Raw genomic sequence first — 16771 nt, forward strand, 5'->3', positions numbered from 1 at the left:
TTGAAACGATCATGTCGAAGAGACCATCTGAGACTGTGAAGTCTTCCAAAAAACTGAAAAAGTTTTCTCATAAAGTACTGCAAGCAAGGAGGATCGTTGCCTCAAAATGAAAGCATCCTTCGTCAAACCCACTTGCCTCACGTTTTTGAGCAACACACACATGAAAGCCGTACTGAACAAGATCGGTGGGCATTCGAGACCGCAGCGTTTTAAACACTGTTATAGGCAAGTCAGTAATAATTGGGATCATAATAAGTATAATAACAAAAGTACCTATCTAAAACTATATACAATTAATTTTTTGTACTTATTTCCCTTCTGGTATGTAAAATTTAAGACATAAGAGGCAGATTGTTGCTGCTGCGAGAAATAAATAGAAAATGTAATACTAGGTATAACCATTAGATGTAGTATGGACCCATATAAACAGCAACTTGTGAATATACAGTCCTGTGTAGGAGAAATTAAAACGGAAAAAACGGAATTTGGGGGAAAAAACAGATTTCATAGGGCCCTAAATAATTCATTTCTTTCCACAGCTTCTTTGCTTTATTCTATGACATACCAAAAGCATGCAAGTATACATGATCCAACAGCTTTGAATTTCCTCACTCTTCAGGAGGAATGATGTCATTATTTCAATTTGCTGTAAGAGTTCCAACAAATTTGAGCACGTCTGTATATAGCACTAAAAGTGGTTCCCCTATCACGAGCAAAAAATAACTTTTAGTGCTATATAGCGCCATATTTTTAGAGTGTGATGGTCTTTAACTTAACTTTAAACCATATAACTGCAAATATCACAGAGAGAGAAAATGTCACTTCACAATCCTGTAAATGAGTCCCACCACAGGGTGTGCAAAGCAAGAAGCTGTTATCAACGCGCCCCAAACACACTGCTAATTTTGGCTCTAACGTCACAAGATGCATCTATTTGAACAACTAAGTAAAAGTAACAGGCATTGGCTGAACTGAACAATTAGCACTTGACAATTGACAGTAGGCTGAAAAATGCTTTCAACCATAATGTTATATTGTCAGGGTGTTGTGAAACTTACCGAACACCACTAACAAACTCAATAATCAGATGCTGCTGTTGTGAAGGACAGAACTGGCATAAGACCCCATTAAATGATATCTGGGATTTAACTTTAATGGTTTAATGGTTCAATCTTCAATAACATCTGGTTTGGTTTGGTAAAAACGTGGTGTTTCATGAGCAGTATATAAATATAACAAGCTTTCTCTCAAACGAACAGTCTGGGAAGTTAAAAGCCCGAGTTAACTTACTTCCTTAAATACAATGGACAGCACCAACACAAACTGCGTTCGCGTCTCTCCTGGTTTGTTTTCGGATAATAAAGAGAGCATTATTCATTATACTCTAATATCCGCCTCCTCTCCGGGTGTCATGCAGAGACACATGTGAGAGGAATGATAACTAAACTACTCCCCGGCTCTACCGAGCGCTTACTTTACCAGCCTGACAACAACTTGAATGGAAGATTTCTGGCAACCGAGAAGTTAAAGGAACAAGGAGATCACCCTCCCAGGGCACCTTTGAATCAAAATGTCACCACACACCCCGAGCCCCGTACCCTCTTGTCCGGTTACTGACTGACTTACCGGAGTGTGGGCCCGATACAGTTAGTGTCTGTGCTCTCAATCTCGCGCAGGATCCGCTCGTGCTCTGCCGCTGTCTCCGCGCTCGCCATCTTCCATGTCCTCGCGACGCGCTCGAGAAAATAACGCGCTGCGAGAGAGACGGGGAAAACACTGGAGCTTTTACTTCCGGTATTACTATTGAGCGATCGATGACGGCCTTGCTGACTTGCGGACGAGTTTTAAAGAGAACAAAGTAACATTTGAAGTCTATTATTTAGAGAGGACACGTCAAGAAGTTATTGCATTTAAGATCGCACGTGTTTTCGTACAATCGTTTGAGCTGTTTATTAAAATAGAAAGAAAATGTTTACAGTGTATTTTTATGAGGAGCGTGTTTATGTGGTTTATCAAATATAATGTCATTTGTGAGATTTCTGATGGTTAATGCAACTTCTACGGAGCCTACAGGCAACCCAATAATACAAACCATTTGATGAAAGACAGTGACATCTAGTGCCTCGTGCGTAAACGAATCAAACTGGTCGGACATGTTTTGTGCAGCAGCGCTCAACGAGACCAAACAATAGTTGCGCGATTATTTGATAGGCTACATACTGGAATTAGCTCCAGGCATTAAATGTTTATTTAAACGTGTTATGTAACATACACTGTGAATGTTTTAGAAAAGCCCAACCAGCAGGAGTTGAGAATTGTGGCTATACTCTATATGCTGCGCATCAGTTGCAGTACTTGTATTGTAGCTATGACTGTATGCATTGTCCCTGTCAAACAAATCAAATAAATAAATCATTCGCATGCTATGTTTAGTTTAACGGCTGTTAGTATTTAGTTGTAGTGTCTTGCACTGTGTGAAAGTTTATATGAAAGCTGGTGCGCTCCTATACCATGGATTACGTGTGAGCGTCAGGGGGAGCAGCAGAAGTCCAAACAGAGCGAGTCCCAAACATCATCGCCAGTCAGAGTACCCGGAAGAGACTGCGCTCAAGGCGCCGACACGATCAAGAAATCGGTAAGAAACTCGATATCTGATTCAGTATTTGGCATATTAATAATTCATTTATGGAAGATGCCAGGTTTACAAAGTAGGACGCAGTTTAAACAAGTAAGAAACGGACTGTCCTTTTAAACAAGGTTTATGGTTTGGGTTTGCACGAAGCCTCAAAGTTGTAAACAAATGTGTCGCGTTGCTCCCTGTCGACTTTAAACACGCGAGGTAAAAACGACGCGTTTGGACGCACAAACATCATCATATGTGACCCTGGATCACAAAACCAGTCTTATAAGTGGCACGGGAACATTTTAGTAAAAGCCAAAAATACATTGTATGGGTGAAAACTATAGATTGCTCTTTTGTGCCAAAAAATCATTAGGATGTTAAGTAAAGATCATGTTCAATTTAAGATATTTTGTAAATTTCCTTATTTACAAAAAGCGAACTTTTTTCACGGTTGTATCTCAAAGAGATATTGTCCTTCCCTCACAAACCAATAGAAAGCCTGTTTATTCAGCTTTCAGGTGGTGTAAAAATCTCAATTTCGAAAAATTGACCCATGAGATGTTTTGTCGTCCAGGACTTTAGTATCTAACGTTGCCTTATTTTGTGTGTACTTGTTTATGAAAGAAGAAAAGTCGGTTGTAATGTAAAGTCGCCCTGGGACGTTATTTTTCCTGCGTCATTTGCACCAGATGTGTGCAACTAAATGTATGTTCATCTTTTGTCATATAAAGGTATAAGATCAACAGATTAGTTCTCTGAATTCACCTCTGAGTATGTGGCTTTGCCAGTTTGCACCATAGTACGTTCGTAGCAGACAAAATGAAAGTTTACGCCATCACTTTTCTTTTGTATGTAGTCCAAGTGTGATGAGACGTTGCACGTATATTGTGTTGTTCCTTTGTGTTAACTCATATAGTATTGCTTTACGTTCAGATCCATAATATGCTCCTACGGTTGTTGATCTCTAAATGAACTCTTTTTTTATGTCAAAAGCACTGATAGCTTCAACTCATTTTCATATCATACTGTCATGGGTGAGAGATAAATCAAATATAGTTTGTACAGCACCTTTCCTAACAAATATCAATCTGTATTCGTTTAAATGAAAATGTAATGAATTAACCTGTTAACTTTTAACTTGCAGTTGAATCATGGCGCAGATGTTCACTGTTTCTGACAATGAGTCAGAGACTTCAGAAGACCATGAGGACAAGCTCCAGACAGATAAAGAATCACCGCAAAGAAAGAAGCACCTTACAGATTCTGACCGTCTGAAAAGTAAGTCTCAAGGGCCTTTGGGATAGTTACAGAAAACACGTCATTGCTGCTGTATCCTGGATACACCGCACTGCAGAACATCTGCACCACAAGTACATCACCGTACCATTAACATCAATTGATATCCTTACATACATTAAACAAAACATTTGTACTGCTTGAAACAAACTAACATAAGTTGAGGATTATCCTTCGTCCACCTGTTTTATTCGATCTCAAAATAAAAAGTTACTCAGATAAGTAATGATCAATTAATTGTATCATTTTATTTTAGTTAAAAAGGTTAATCTGATGATCTAGGTCAAGGGTCACTTAAAATCAAATGTCATTATAGGAGAACAACTGGTGAGACAAAGGAATAGGAATCACTCGATGAATGAAGATGACCTGCTAGAGACCGGAACAGGAGAGGAAGGTGAAGGTTTTAGGCGTCGGACCCACTCTGCTCCACCTGCACTGTGGGCAGCTAAGAAATACGGCCAGCAGCTGAGAAGAATGAGTGATGAGTTTGACAACCTTCTTGATACAGGGGTATGAATACTACTATTGGGTGTAATAAGAATAGGAAACCACCACCCCAAATTCTTTTCTGATGAAATGTTAACCTATAACCGATAACCTGAATAATAATAATACATTAATTTGAGTGTTTTCTTACCCCTCAAACCTTATAGATGAAGAGAGTGAAGAGTGCAGGAACAGCACGTCAGATGCACCAGTCACCCAGCTGGTTGACTTTCCTTTGGAGTCACAAAGAATCTGATGCCGAGTCGCGTCCCGCAGAGTGATTGAAAGTGAACGTATAATGGACTACTGTACATAACAACTGGTTGTACAAGAAAAGGATGCACTACATTGAAGAGAAGGAACAATTCCATTGGCTAGCAACCTTTATCATGAAATGCACTGGTGGGACCCTTGACTAAATGAAAAGTATGATATGACTGGCACGAGCAACAGAGAATACCCATAATGGAGATTACGCTTTGACTTAAACTCTGGGAAGATTATGCCGTAAAATCAATGACACTGAGAGCTTGATATCACCATATACAAAGCACATACTTTCTGACACTTTTTCAAACAGTTACATCAAGATGACACAAATTGTAAAACTTGTGAGGGATAAACCCTTTTTGTTTAAAAGGTATATTAACAAAAAGTTGAAACAGTTTTTAACAAAGCACATCAAAGTCCAAGATGTTTTATTTTTGCATTCAAAGTGTTAACTCAATTTTTACCAATATTTTTAGACAATTGTATGTACAGCAACAATGAACTTGACAGCATCTACAACGGCACAAACAGGGTATATTGTAAAGGGACTTTGAACACTTTGAGGGCCCTTTAGTTTTTTTATTAGTGATAATTATTTGCAATGGTCTACCCAAGCATAATGACGTAACACCAAATCTATATCAGCCCTATATCATCACTGGTATTACTTGAAAATGACAAAACCTTTTGTGAATGTTTTTTATTATTTTCTTTGTAATTTAATGTTTTACCTAGTAATATTAGAACCTAATAAAACCCTATTTACCCCAATACTTGAGGCACATGTTCCTGTTTTTGTTATACGGAAATGTAATGCACAAGTATGAATAATGGAAACGTACTGTACATTACAATCTGTGTAGAATCTGCATCAGTCATGCGCTGTACATATATATTTTTTTTGCATTAGGAATTGTAAACATAGGCCGCACCTTGAACTAAATCTAATCTAAAATCTATACAGCATTACTGAGTTTGCCAACTAAAACATAAGTCGGGCTCATATACTTGTATTGTGTGAACTTCTGTCCAATAGTTACATTTGTCAAGCAAGACTCTGTAAACTAACATTCAAAATCTGTTTATATAGTATATGTCAGGGGACTTTGTGTCGTGGCACTTCAATAAGAGTTAAACAATCTTGAGTTTTAATGTTGAACTTGAGTTCTCTTCACATAAATCTCTGACACGTCTCTGTCACAACACTTGTGTAGGATCCCAGCAGAACTTTTCTTCACAATCAAGAGCGGAGATCCTTTCCATGTCTTTTCCACTAAGCTCAAAGTCAAAAAGACACCCGTTCTCCTTCACTCGTGCAGGCTGACATGATTTTGGAAGCACTGGAATGTCCTGTTGCACAGCCCACCTCAGCAACACCTGGGCTGATGTCCTGCCACACTCTTTTGCTACATCCTGAACCACAGCATCTGACAGAAGAAGCCCTGTTCCGAGAGAGGAGTAGGCTTGAAAACACACCCCTGTTTCCCTACACATTGCCCTCAGCTCCTTTTGCGTAAGCTTTGGATGGAACTCAACCTGGAGAACAGCTGGAGGCACTTTACAGTTCCTCAGAAGCTCTTTAATGTGATCTACAGTATAGTTAGAGACCCCAATGGCCCGAAACTTTCCTTTTGAGTAAAACTCCTCCAAAACGGCCCAGCTCTGAGCACGGTTGTCAGGGTTACGTTTATCCCCCACTGGCAGACACTGTGTACCTGGCCAATGAATAAGATATAGATCAATGTAGCCTAGTCCCAACTGCTCCAAGCTCCTCAGGCAGCCATCCCTGGCTTTGTAGCCCTGATCCTTGGGACCTAGTTTACTGGTTATGAAAACATCCTCTCGTGATAGGCCGTGCTTGGGCAGCAGACAACGGAGGGCCTGACCCACATGTGCCTCATTGCGGTACACTGCAGCCGTGTCAAAAGCACGGTAACCTGCTGCCAAAGCAGCATCTATAGCATTGTAGGCGACCTCTTGACCTTGCAAACGAAATGTGCCCAGTCCCAACAGAGGCATCCGGGTCCCGGTGTTGAGAAGTACAGATGGCTGAAGGTCTGCCATGAGGATGATCTGGACACTGTTAAAACTCTACTACAAAGACATCAAGTATTTACAGTAAATATAAGTACGTTTAAGAATAAAATAAAACTGACTCTGGAGATTAACAACAGTATAACACATATAGGAGACACAAACTTACCCAACAGGTTTTTTTTAAACAATAAAAACTTGATCAAAGTCCGGGGTATGTGCTGCATAGATCATATGTTATAAATAATACATCCCACAGCTGAATTTACCTGGAGCACGAGATAAACATTGTCGCTAGAACTTTATCTGTAAACAGCTACACGACCACAACGCATCCTGACCCGGTCATGTGACAACACCGGTCCGGGGCGGAACCTATTGTGCTGCATCCGAAATCGCATACTATGACAGTACGTACTGATTTAAATGACGTTAAAACAGTACGTTCTATATAGTGTGTGTGCGGATAGGATGAATATATTTCGGGCGTTCCGCATCCCCCAATATCTTAATGCCATGTGACCCGTGTGCTCTTTGACCTATGACGTGTTGACATCAATAGACGTGTATCTAGGCGTCGGTACAAATACTATGTATTAACGAGAAATTAATCAATCTGTACTTACATTTAAAAACCGGACACTCGCTTTGCAATGTGACCGTTGCTCGGGTCCCGTTGCGACATGGGATAGAGAAGACCATCCTTGTATTTCTCGCCTACTGCATACTGAGGTTTCACGACTCATGCTCATTTTCAGCTACTATATAGTACGGAAAGGCGATTTCGCACGTCACCATAGAGATAGCAGCAGCGTCGCTCCTCACTGGATGTCGCGGGGGACCAATCAGAGTTTGCTGTCCTGACCTGGAGGCGGGAACGCTGACACGGTTTAACCATTAACCCGCCGGTCTGTTGAAAAAGTTTCTGCATTGAAGTTGTCTCAAATATTTTCTACTTTACGGTAACTAATACTGTCGCTGTTCGTGTTTCATTTTCATTCAGTAAAGATTTGTAAAAGTTTAGCAGTTCTTCAGGTGTAGCCAACAATTGTGTCTTAGATACAAGTCATTTATTATACTGTACTAAAGCTATCAGTCATATGCGTTTTCCTTTGCCATGAAGGCATGCCAATCCAGGCCTTTTCTTATCCTGTTCCTGAGACCAGATTCTTTCAGGCTGGACACCATGTGTACAAATTTAAAATAAGGCGAGGAGAGAGGAACAGGTAATACTGTGAGAACCTTGGTGTGTTTTTTTTTTGTTTCTGTTCAAAATATTTGGACATGTCATGTGTTTTGTCTTTTAAAGAACATGTGAAGAAGTCATGCTGGATGGGGCACTAGTCAGTGAGGAGCTGGAGGTATTATCATTGATATTATCAGTGTAGATGTCATTAGACTGTACATAAAGAATCGTTATTACACGTCCATTTGTTTTGCAGTCTGCTGTGCGTGCAGTGCTTGCAAACCTGGATGGTCTTCAACCTTTCACCACCCATCATTTCAACTTTTTTCCCTGTATGCTTCTTTGAGTGTTAGCCGATTTTTAACAGATAACGGGGCAATTTCATGTTAAAGTTGACCTTATGATGAAACAATCTAGTTTTTACCAAAGGTTTTCGCCATACTGATGGGTCAGATGTCAATATTTGGTTGAAATACCCATGTGAGGTCTCTTAAAGCATAGTCTTTTATCGTCAGTTAAGTGAATTGTCGCATCCATAACGATCCATATTCCTCTGAACATTGGTGAAATAACTATTTTATACATTTCTTAAAATAGCCGTCCCTTCTTAATATGTTGGATATTATTGCTTCAGGTTTGGCGTTTTAATTCATTCCTAGTTGTCACATACGTAACGCATGCATTTGTCTCTCTTTTGAAGTAGAAAACTCTTGCTTAGACTGGGTTTACGTCATTTGAATAAATGATCAGGTACTGACTTTATTATCAGGGGCTTAGTAAGATATAAACAGGTGATTCAATACATTGGGATTACATTTATATTTCATGGTTGAAATTTCGCATCCATAACGTTGGCATGGCCCATCAATACAACATTATTCAGCGTCAAAGATTGATAAGTGTACGTATACAAATCTGATATTATTACTGTTCGACAACACATCTAGATATGAGTAAATGGGAACGAGTTTCCAAACTGAGATTTATGAAGGGGGGTGTACAACTTTCTGCGTACCCTTTCGTCATCACGCTATATGTGGAGTGTCATGAACTAGCCAGCCATATAGGTGAGACCCCACTCAGTCTCAGAAGCCAACAGTTATTCTTACCTAAACTATCAATGCACTGCTCTCATGGCCTCTCTTATTTTACAGTGACAACCACCAGTGGCTCACCAGTGCCTATGCCGGTGAGTGTCTCTTACAACTTAAAGGTCAGTGGTAAGAGCATTGCGTCAACAACGCAAGGTTGTGGTTTCGATCCCAGGGGATTGCAGATACCTATTTAAAATGTATAGGATAATGCTATGTAAGTCGCTTTGGATAAAAGCGTCTGCCAAATGCCTAAATGTAAATGTGAGTTTAAGGACTTGTGAATTGCTGATGTGAGACTTGTAAAATCGTCATTCAAATAGATATTTTGAATATGGTACATGAACAAAACATTATAGAAGTAATTCATTTTAATATTTAATCTTACGCTTTTAATTAAAAGATTAAAATAACTATTGCTAAAATAGAACTTGAGAAAAAAAAAATATAGAGACTTGAGATGAGACTTGGACTCCACTTTAAAGGCTTGAGACTTGACTTAGACTCGACCTCACTTGACTTGTGTACTATCTGCAGTACAGCGTTCCTTTACACCAGAGCATTGAGCTTCATTGTACTGAAACCTACTGGCAAGACCATCTCCCTGTCAAATTGTCAAAACTTAGTTTTTAGAAACAATACATTGCTTTGGAAATCCATAACAGCAAAACCAAGTTCAATGTAAATACCCACAGGAAACAGAGTCAATGCAAAACAATCCACTGTGTGCCAGAGATTCAGTGAGGAAAGTCCAAACCACCGTTGTGGCACATCCAGAGGAGGGCGCTATGAGCCAGGAAATCCAGAGTAAACTATCTTCAGAGAATGTTCAAAGCCCTCAGTAAGTGTTTTTGTGCTTTTTAATCCTTGTTTTGTATTTTATGAGGAAATAAATCATCATTGTAACTAAATTCGTGCCAAGCCCATATCGCATGGTGTATTTAGATATTCCTATACATGTAGTTTCTTGGTTTATAATACATGTTGTGGGACCTTGCTGTCAGACCAGCACAAACCTCTGAGATATTTCTGGGATTTTCCATGTTATTTTCAGTGCTTGGTTGATATGAGGTCTTGAGTCAGATGCAGCAGTTATGAAACAGCAGATCAGAGGAGCCTGAGCACTGGGCGCCATCTCAATGAAGCTGTCACTCAATCAGCAGGCAGAACATAATAATTTAGCTGTTAAAATAACATCCCATCTCATCTAATTCCTCCTTATGGGCAGAGATGTACAAATCAACAAACAGCGGAGAACCCAATTTGACATCTGCTTTAATTCCATCGTGTCTTCATTTAGTTTGTGGTGGGCGATGAGAAAATGATGGATGTCGGTTCATTCTGGCGAGGACTCAAGTAATTTAGTGGAGTTTACACAACTCACCTACCTTCAGTGTCAAAAATAGATACCTCATTGAGGATTTGTGTGCATTTGATGCAAGCCCTCAGGCCGATAAGCTAGCAGACTTGCCTAAAACAGGTCTTTTGTTTTTTTATTAAATGAACCGATTATCGATGTGTCAAATAAAAAGAGAACAAATAGATCTTTCTCTCTTCGTTTCTCTATTTAGGAAGTCCCCTTGCTTGGCTGATGGTGCAGAAGAGATGGTTTGTGGCAGTGAGGTAAGTGTGTGTTTGTGTGTGTGCGTGCGTGGTAGACAGTTTTTCTCTCTATCACTCACACACTGTCTTTACTGTTAATAATCTGTAATTGCCCCTGCAGGGTGCACAATCTGACACATTAGCCCATTCAGGTGGCATGACTTTTCCATTATGTTAATTATAGAAGATGATAAAAATAAAAGATCTGTTTTAGGTACATTTGATTTCAGAGAAATTGAACACATCCATCACTCTTAATCTCTCTCTTATTTCTTGCTCTGTTATTCTTTTCTTTTGCAGATTCATGCTGATTCAGAGTGTGATGGTAAATTGCATACTCAAAACAGCTTTTCCTACCTTGCATGTTTCTTTTTATTGTATCCTATCCTACAGTTTTGTCTATAGTAGTATGTTTGCTCAAGGAAATTATCCATTCAAAAATAATAATTCAGTCCTCATTTATTCACCCTCATGTCAGTCATGTCAATATGTGACATGTAACATGAAGTTTATTTAACAACGTTTGGAAAAAACACGATCATGTAATCCAACCAACGTCTTCTTTTGTTGTCTGCAAAAAAAGTCAGACAGTTTGAAATGAGAATTAATTTATATCTTTGTATTGTTTTATTGTGTTTATCTTTTTCTGACACCTTATTTAGCTGCACCTGAAATTCCTGAACCAAATTCAGTAGCTGAACAGAAAATGGGGTTCATAACTAAATTTGCGAGGTGAGAAATCTGACTATATAAATGTGTAAATACAGTATAGCTGCAGTGTCTGCAGATTTGCAACAATGACTATTTTTCAACAGGTTTCTAAACACTCCTCCTGTCTTCCATTGTGTGAAACAATCTGCCTAAAAGACACAATGTTCACTAGATTAGAATAAAAACAGCAATGCTTCAAGCACAACAGAGCTACAATGTTTTCAGCAAAGCTCCATTGTTCATAGGGATCCTGCATAGGCTGTAATAGTAAACAATTATTAAAATGTTTTAATTATTACACACAGTAGCTTTAACAATGAACAGTAGCATGACTTCAAGTGCTTGCAAGTGCAGTTTTGAATATGGACATCAAGGTGTCTAGTTAGGTGTAATAGTTAAGACCTTTTGTAAAACTTACCAGTTTGAAATGGTAGAATCTTGAGTTAACTAAAAATAGCCTGTTTTATATTCTTCACCTACACATTGCTCATGTTCTTTCCACAGCTCACTGTTTCCCTTCTCTATGTTCTTCCACAAGAGTTCTGCGAAATAACATTTCAAACCGTCACTCCTTGTCATTTGTGGAGCTCAGACCGGTTCTTGTTGGAGAAAATCTTTTTCAGTTTGATGTCTTCGAGGTTTGAATTGCATGTGTTCAGTACCTATTGTCCGTAGTTTATGTGTATTGTGCATTATGTATTTGAAATTTGTTTAAACTTTATTATTACTGTTCTAATGTGTGTTTGGTTTTCCAGAATGTTCCTAATACATACTTCCAAACAATTGCTGTTGAGTGAAAATTCCTTTTGTTGCACCTCACTTTTAAGCCTGAAATGATGTAGTGTGTTACTTGCATTTAGTGTGCAATTGAATGTGAGCATTCACCTGAATAGGGCAGAAAATAGAGTTGCTGTGTGTTAGAGCATCTGCACCATTCACTAAAGTGAATATGTGTGTGGAAGAGCACTCTCAGTAAGATGATGTCATCGGCCAAGGCATGCCTGATTCCCTTACTTTACTTAGAATTCTCAAAACCCACACCCTTTTCTTTGCAAATTGTTATAAGTGGACTTAGACGAAAACCTGTTTTTATTTCTTAGACTTCTAATTCAGGTCCATCATTTAAAAAAAGTGAAGATTATCTAACATATAGTTTAATTTTAAGGGGTTTTATATTACTGTAACCTGAAAAGCAGTCGTAATAAATGATAAAATTCATGGATCCACATGATATATATATATACTGTATGGGACACACAGGGTTCTTGATCATGAAAGACAGTGTCAGTCACTCTTGATATAGAGGCATTGGGGAGGGTCTCCTGATGCACATGCACAGAGACACTGGTTAGTGGGTGTGACTATGCTGAAAGATGAGGGCTCAGTTTTACCGGCACTACATATATCTGTAAGAAAATAACTTCATCTAGTGAACATACACACTTGCCAACCTGTCTTGAGGTCAAGTTTCTTCTGCTCACACTTTGACAAAATAGGATACAGGTAAATTTCGTTTACTTCCCTTTACGGTTGTAATATTAGAATATCAAAAACACACTTTTTTGTTTGCCATATTTTGTAAAAGTAACTGTAATGTAAACTTAAGTTGACTGATTTTCTAGTATCCATTATTTATTCTTGACAAAAGTTAGTTACATTTTTTCAGGGGAAATAATAATTCTTTGTATTTGTCTTATCATATTTATCATCATGTCATTCCAAAACCAGCTAATGCAGCTTTACTAATATTGCTATTTACTAAAACTCTTCAAAATTGAGCTGTATTTTTACTTCCATGTTTCAAAATGTCTAGACTTATGCAGAAACATGTTTGATCATTTTTTGAAATAGTGTATATCAATATTTGCCTTAGAGTCTTAGAGTTTTTTTCTGTATTTTATGTTGTAATGTAGTGGGGTCACATTGTGCATACAGTATTGCCTTTTTGGTTTGTTAGTTATGCTTATGATTTCACAGATTGTAGTTTTTAATTTCCAACCCCAACTTTGTGATGTTACTGAGTGACACAACTTTTTACCTAATTTGTAAGTAACTTTGCGTAAAAGCATCTTTAACAAAAGACAGATCATAACAATAATAATCTGTAAACTGTATATCGAACATACAGAGCATTCAGAAACGCTCGACAATTTTGCACAATTTCTCTATTATCTGAATATTTTGTACTGATCATTTGTTTTGCTCAATGAGCATAAACAAAACTAAAAACTAAAACATTTGCTGGCAGAATGAAAACCTTAACTACAGTTAATGGGAAAGCATAAAGAATAAATTCCCAAGACGAAATTAATGAAGGTCCGGTCAATCCTCACAAATAGGAAAATTATTTTATACCAATTTCTATTTGGACTGACCAGGCCATTTTATTTACACAATATTTTAGATATCAACACTCCTCATAAATCAAACAATATGCATATTTTAAAATCCTATCTCTTATTGTGTTTGCAGGTTTGACATCATCTGAATGTACTCATGTTGCCTGTGATTCTGCTGTTACTGCTAATGCCTCTTACCTGGAGCTTTCAATCTTTGAGTCCTGGCTGCCACCTCTACCGTGAGTGAAAACAAACTCTTGTGTATCTGCACTTGATTTGTACAGTGCATAGTAACTTATCGATACGGTGATGTATCTAATGGAACCTTCGGTCTATATACAGCATTCAATGTAACCATACGAACAGACAAGCGAGGGACTTGTCGAGGAACTCAAGTTGTCTATGCTTGTGTGGGTTACTGTGAGTCGAGTGCTTTCCCATCCCGTTATTCTGTGTTACTGGCCTCCAACTTCACCCACAACATAACATCTGCTTCCCGCTGTTGCACCATTAGCAAGGATGCAAAGGTATATTAATGACACCGTTTTAACCTTCGTGTTGTTGTTTCCAACATTGTCATGTTACTTTAATGATGTTAAAAGACTAGATTGTGGATTGCAGGAGATCGCATTACTATTTTCAATATCTTTTGGGAAATCGGTTTTAGATTCAATGAGGAAAATCTGTTTTTATCATCGTCATTTATTTGATTTTTTTCTTAGGTGAAAGTCCGTCTGCACTGTCCTCATGGTCGACACCATGACGATATTGAGATCTTGACTGCACGTGCCTGTCGCTGCAACATGTGTCACAAATCCCGTTATTGAGACGGCATTGTGTACGGTACAAATAAGAGCACTACTCACTCCTTGACTACTCAGTCTAGGAAATGAAATACATAAATCTATATTTTTAAACCTTTAATCTTGAATGTCAAATTTTAAGACGATTCAGTTGAAAGACAATGTAAACTACTAATATGTAAACAATAACAAACATAAAATCTGATACTCCAGTATCGGTGTCACCTAATGACATCAATAATGTATATTAATGCAATATCGCTGTATATCAATTAAATAAAATTTGCACAAACTTTGCATTTATGTTTTTGGACTCTTAGATTTTGTATCTAATCTAATCTAATGATGAAATAAATGAGTACATTGTATGAATTTTTTAGTGTCCACTTTATTTAACTATAGACTTTTTTATATAAAACCATTTATCGCTTTACATGACAATAACTATAATTATATATATATGCACCCGCTTAACATATTTAAATGACCTTTTTAAAAGTGCTTTTAAGGCTACTTATCTCCCTCTCTAGTATAGACCCCTTTACTGTACAATAAACATCGTGACTCGTTTTTGTGGGCGGAGCACAATTTGTTTGCTTGCTTTTTGACAATGACTAGAAAAAAATCTGATACAATTGTAACATGTAAGGTCACTCACTGTTGTTTTTGAAAAAGTAAACTTTAACGCAAGGAACCTGGCCGACCTGTACGCGCTCGCTCGGTGGATCCAGGGACGAACTGGCAGGATTACCTCCAGTTAAGTGGCCTGACATCTACACCTACCAGACAGAGACACCAAGTGTATAGTACAGATAAACTGAGAGCGTATACATCTATAGATGCATGCATGTACTAACAGTGGCAGACATCAGCAAATGCATTTACTTGAACACAAACCTAACACATAACACTGTCCCCACTCCCTTTATACTAATGCACCTGTGACAACTAAAGAAAAGAGATGACTAACGGTTTCCTTTATGTTTGGTTTATGGCTTTAGTTGTACTAACAAAGTTAGCTGGCTTACCCTATGCGTTCAAAAGTTAACACTACATGAAAAATAATCTTGTTCTCCCATTTCTGATGTGGGCATACGTGAGATATATTTAGACACATACCCAAATCATAAAACGAAACCCCAAAAGGTTTGTAGTTCTGAAACTGCAGCTCTGATAGTGCAAGTTCGTGCGACTCGACATATCCAATGTCTATATTTAATAAAAAATGTAACAGACAAAGGTATCTGATTAAAATGATGGTAAATATATCTATTCAAAGAATTAAAATAGCAAAGGGTCTGAGGGGATTTTGAATGTGACACAGTGTGTTAATGACATCATGAAACTTTGTGACGCCACACAGAGCGTCTGGTCTAAAGCGCGGGTTGCAAAGAGTCGAGGTGTTCTATGGCCAGACTTCAAAACACTCGACAACTAGGCTAGTCAAACAGAAGTAGGCTAGGGTCTGAGCTTTGAGGTGGGCACCATTGACTACCATAGTAGATTTTTTTCTTACTTTAGTAGTCAATAGTGCCCCAAAGTTTGATTATAAATCTTTTTTTCACTTCAACAGTACAATTTTATAGATTGGGGATTATTGTGCAACATAACAAAATGGAGTTGGATCGGTCACCATTCTTCAGGACGTTAACCAAGGTCAGCTTGTTGTTGAGTTATCTTGTTTTCTAACACTCAAGAAGCAGTTACACTGATAGCAGTTGGATTTGAATTGCAAAGGTTTAAAACAACAAAAGATACTTTATGATGACGTGTTGTTATTTTTTCATCCGTCTAGGTTTTCCCACGTGCCTTCGGCTCTTCGTGAATCTTAAAACATTCATTTATTAGACATTAGAATTCTTAATAGGGCTATAGTGTATATTTTTTGGCCTCGTCTGACTCAGAATCGTCTGACTCAGAATACTTTTTTCAGCATTTCATTATACGTAATATAAAGGAATATATACACCATTATATTCACTATGCAATTTAGACTAAAAATAATTCTTACTCCTTAAGATTTTTTGTGTGTGTGGTCTTCATTAACATTTTAAAACGTCTGAGCTCATAAGCAGAAGCTTCTAAGAAATACAGTTTCCTACCATATTGCCTAGTGGACTGCCTTGCTCTTTTTAAGCACGTTGATCAGTTTATCAGACATCACTGTAACTATAATTCCCATTCATCTCAACTGGAACATTAGACGGCATTATAAATACAACATAAACAACTGCTTATGTTTTAGGAACGAATAGGAATCATTCGATGTATCCTACTTTATCAGCCTCATTCATGTATTTGAACGGTTAGTTGTTCTTAGTTTAGTT

At 38.0% G+C, this 16771-nt stretch overlaps 4 protein-coding genes across 7 annotated transcripts in view; 2 read left to right on the top strand and 2 right to left on the bottom strand.

Annotated features, from left to right (window-relative positions):
* The window catches only part of exoc6b (exocyst complex component 6B), a 78561-nt gene extending 76789 nt beyond the window's left edge, over positions 1 to 1772 (bottom strand). Inside the window, exon 1 of the mRNA XM_079455531.1 lies at positions 1627 to 1772. Within this exon, the coding sequence (XP_079311657.1) occupies positions 1627 to 1715 (89 nt within the window). The 5' untranslated portion in view covers positions 1716 to 1772. The remainder of the gene's footprint in view (positions 1 to 1626) is intronic.
* On the top strand, positions 1769 to 5451 carry badb (BCL2 associated agonist of cell death b). Its single transcript, XM_079455600.1, has 4 exons — positions 1769 to 2635; positions 3768 to 3901; positions 4236 to 4432; positions 4576 to 5451. The coding sequence occupies exons 2-4, from the start codon at positions 3775 to 3777 to the stop codon at positions 4687 to 4689; spliced, it is 438 nt and encodes a 145-aa protein (XP_079311726.1). The 5' UTR covers positions 1769 to 2635; positions 3768 to 3774; the 3' UTR covers positions 4690 to 5451.
* On the bottom strand, positions 4787 to 7572 carry LOC306893615 (glyoxal reductase). Of its 3 annotated transcripts, none has more exons than XM_079455552.1 (2): positions 6882 to 7246; positions 4787 to 6772 (listed from the first exon to the last, which is right to left on the bottom strand). In XM_079455552.1, the coding sequence occupies exon 2, from the start codon at positions 6740 to 6742 to the stop codon at positions 5876 to 5878; it is 867 nt and encodes a 288-aa protein (XP_079311678.1). In that variant the 5' UTR covers positions 6743 to 6772; positions 6882 to 7246; the 3' UTR covers positions 4787 to 5875. The 3 variants fall into 3 exon arrangements, with proteins under 3 accessions (XP_079311678.1, XP_079311677.1, XP_079311679.1); XM_079455551.1 differs by lacking the exon at positions 6882 to 7246 and adding an exon at positions 7339 to 7572 and having other exon boundaries at positions 4911 to 6772; XM_079455553.1 differs by having other exon boundaries at positions 5091 to 6772; positions 6982 to 7214.
* majin (membrane anchored junction protein) lies at positions 7249 to 12086 on the top strand. Of its 2 annotated transcripts, XM_079455575.1 has the most exons (11): positions 7249 to 7674; positions 7836 to 7938; positions 8022 to 8073; positions 8155 to 8230; positions 8846 to 8965; positions 9053 to 9087; positions 9685 to 9830; positions 10561 to 10612; positions 10892 to 10916; positions 11254 to 11323; positions 11807 to 12086. In XM_079455575.1, exons 2-11 carry the CDS (start codon positions 7838 to 7840, stop codon positions 11853 to 11855), a joined length of 726 nt encoding a protein of 241 aa, XP_079311701.1. In that variant the 5' UTR covers positions 7249 to 7674; positions 7836 to 7837; the 3' UTR covers positions 11856 to 12086. The 2 variants fall into 2 exon arrangements, with proteins under 2 accessions (XP_079311701.1, XP_079311702.1); XM_079455576.1 differs by lacking the exons at positions 7249 to 7674; positions 7836 to 7938; positions 8022 to 8073; positions 8155 to 8230 and having other exon boundaries at positions 8739 to 9111.
* The last annotated feature ends 4685 nt before the right edge of the window (positions 12087 to 16771 follow it).

The sequence above is a fragment of the Barbatula barbatula genome (genome assembly GCF_947034865.1).
Source record: "Barbatula barbatula genome assembly, chromosome: 1".
NCBI classification, from domain to species: Eukaryota; Metazoa; Chordata; class Actinopteri; order Cypriniformes; family Nemacheilidae; genus Barbatula; species Barbatula barbatula.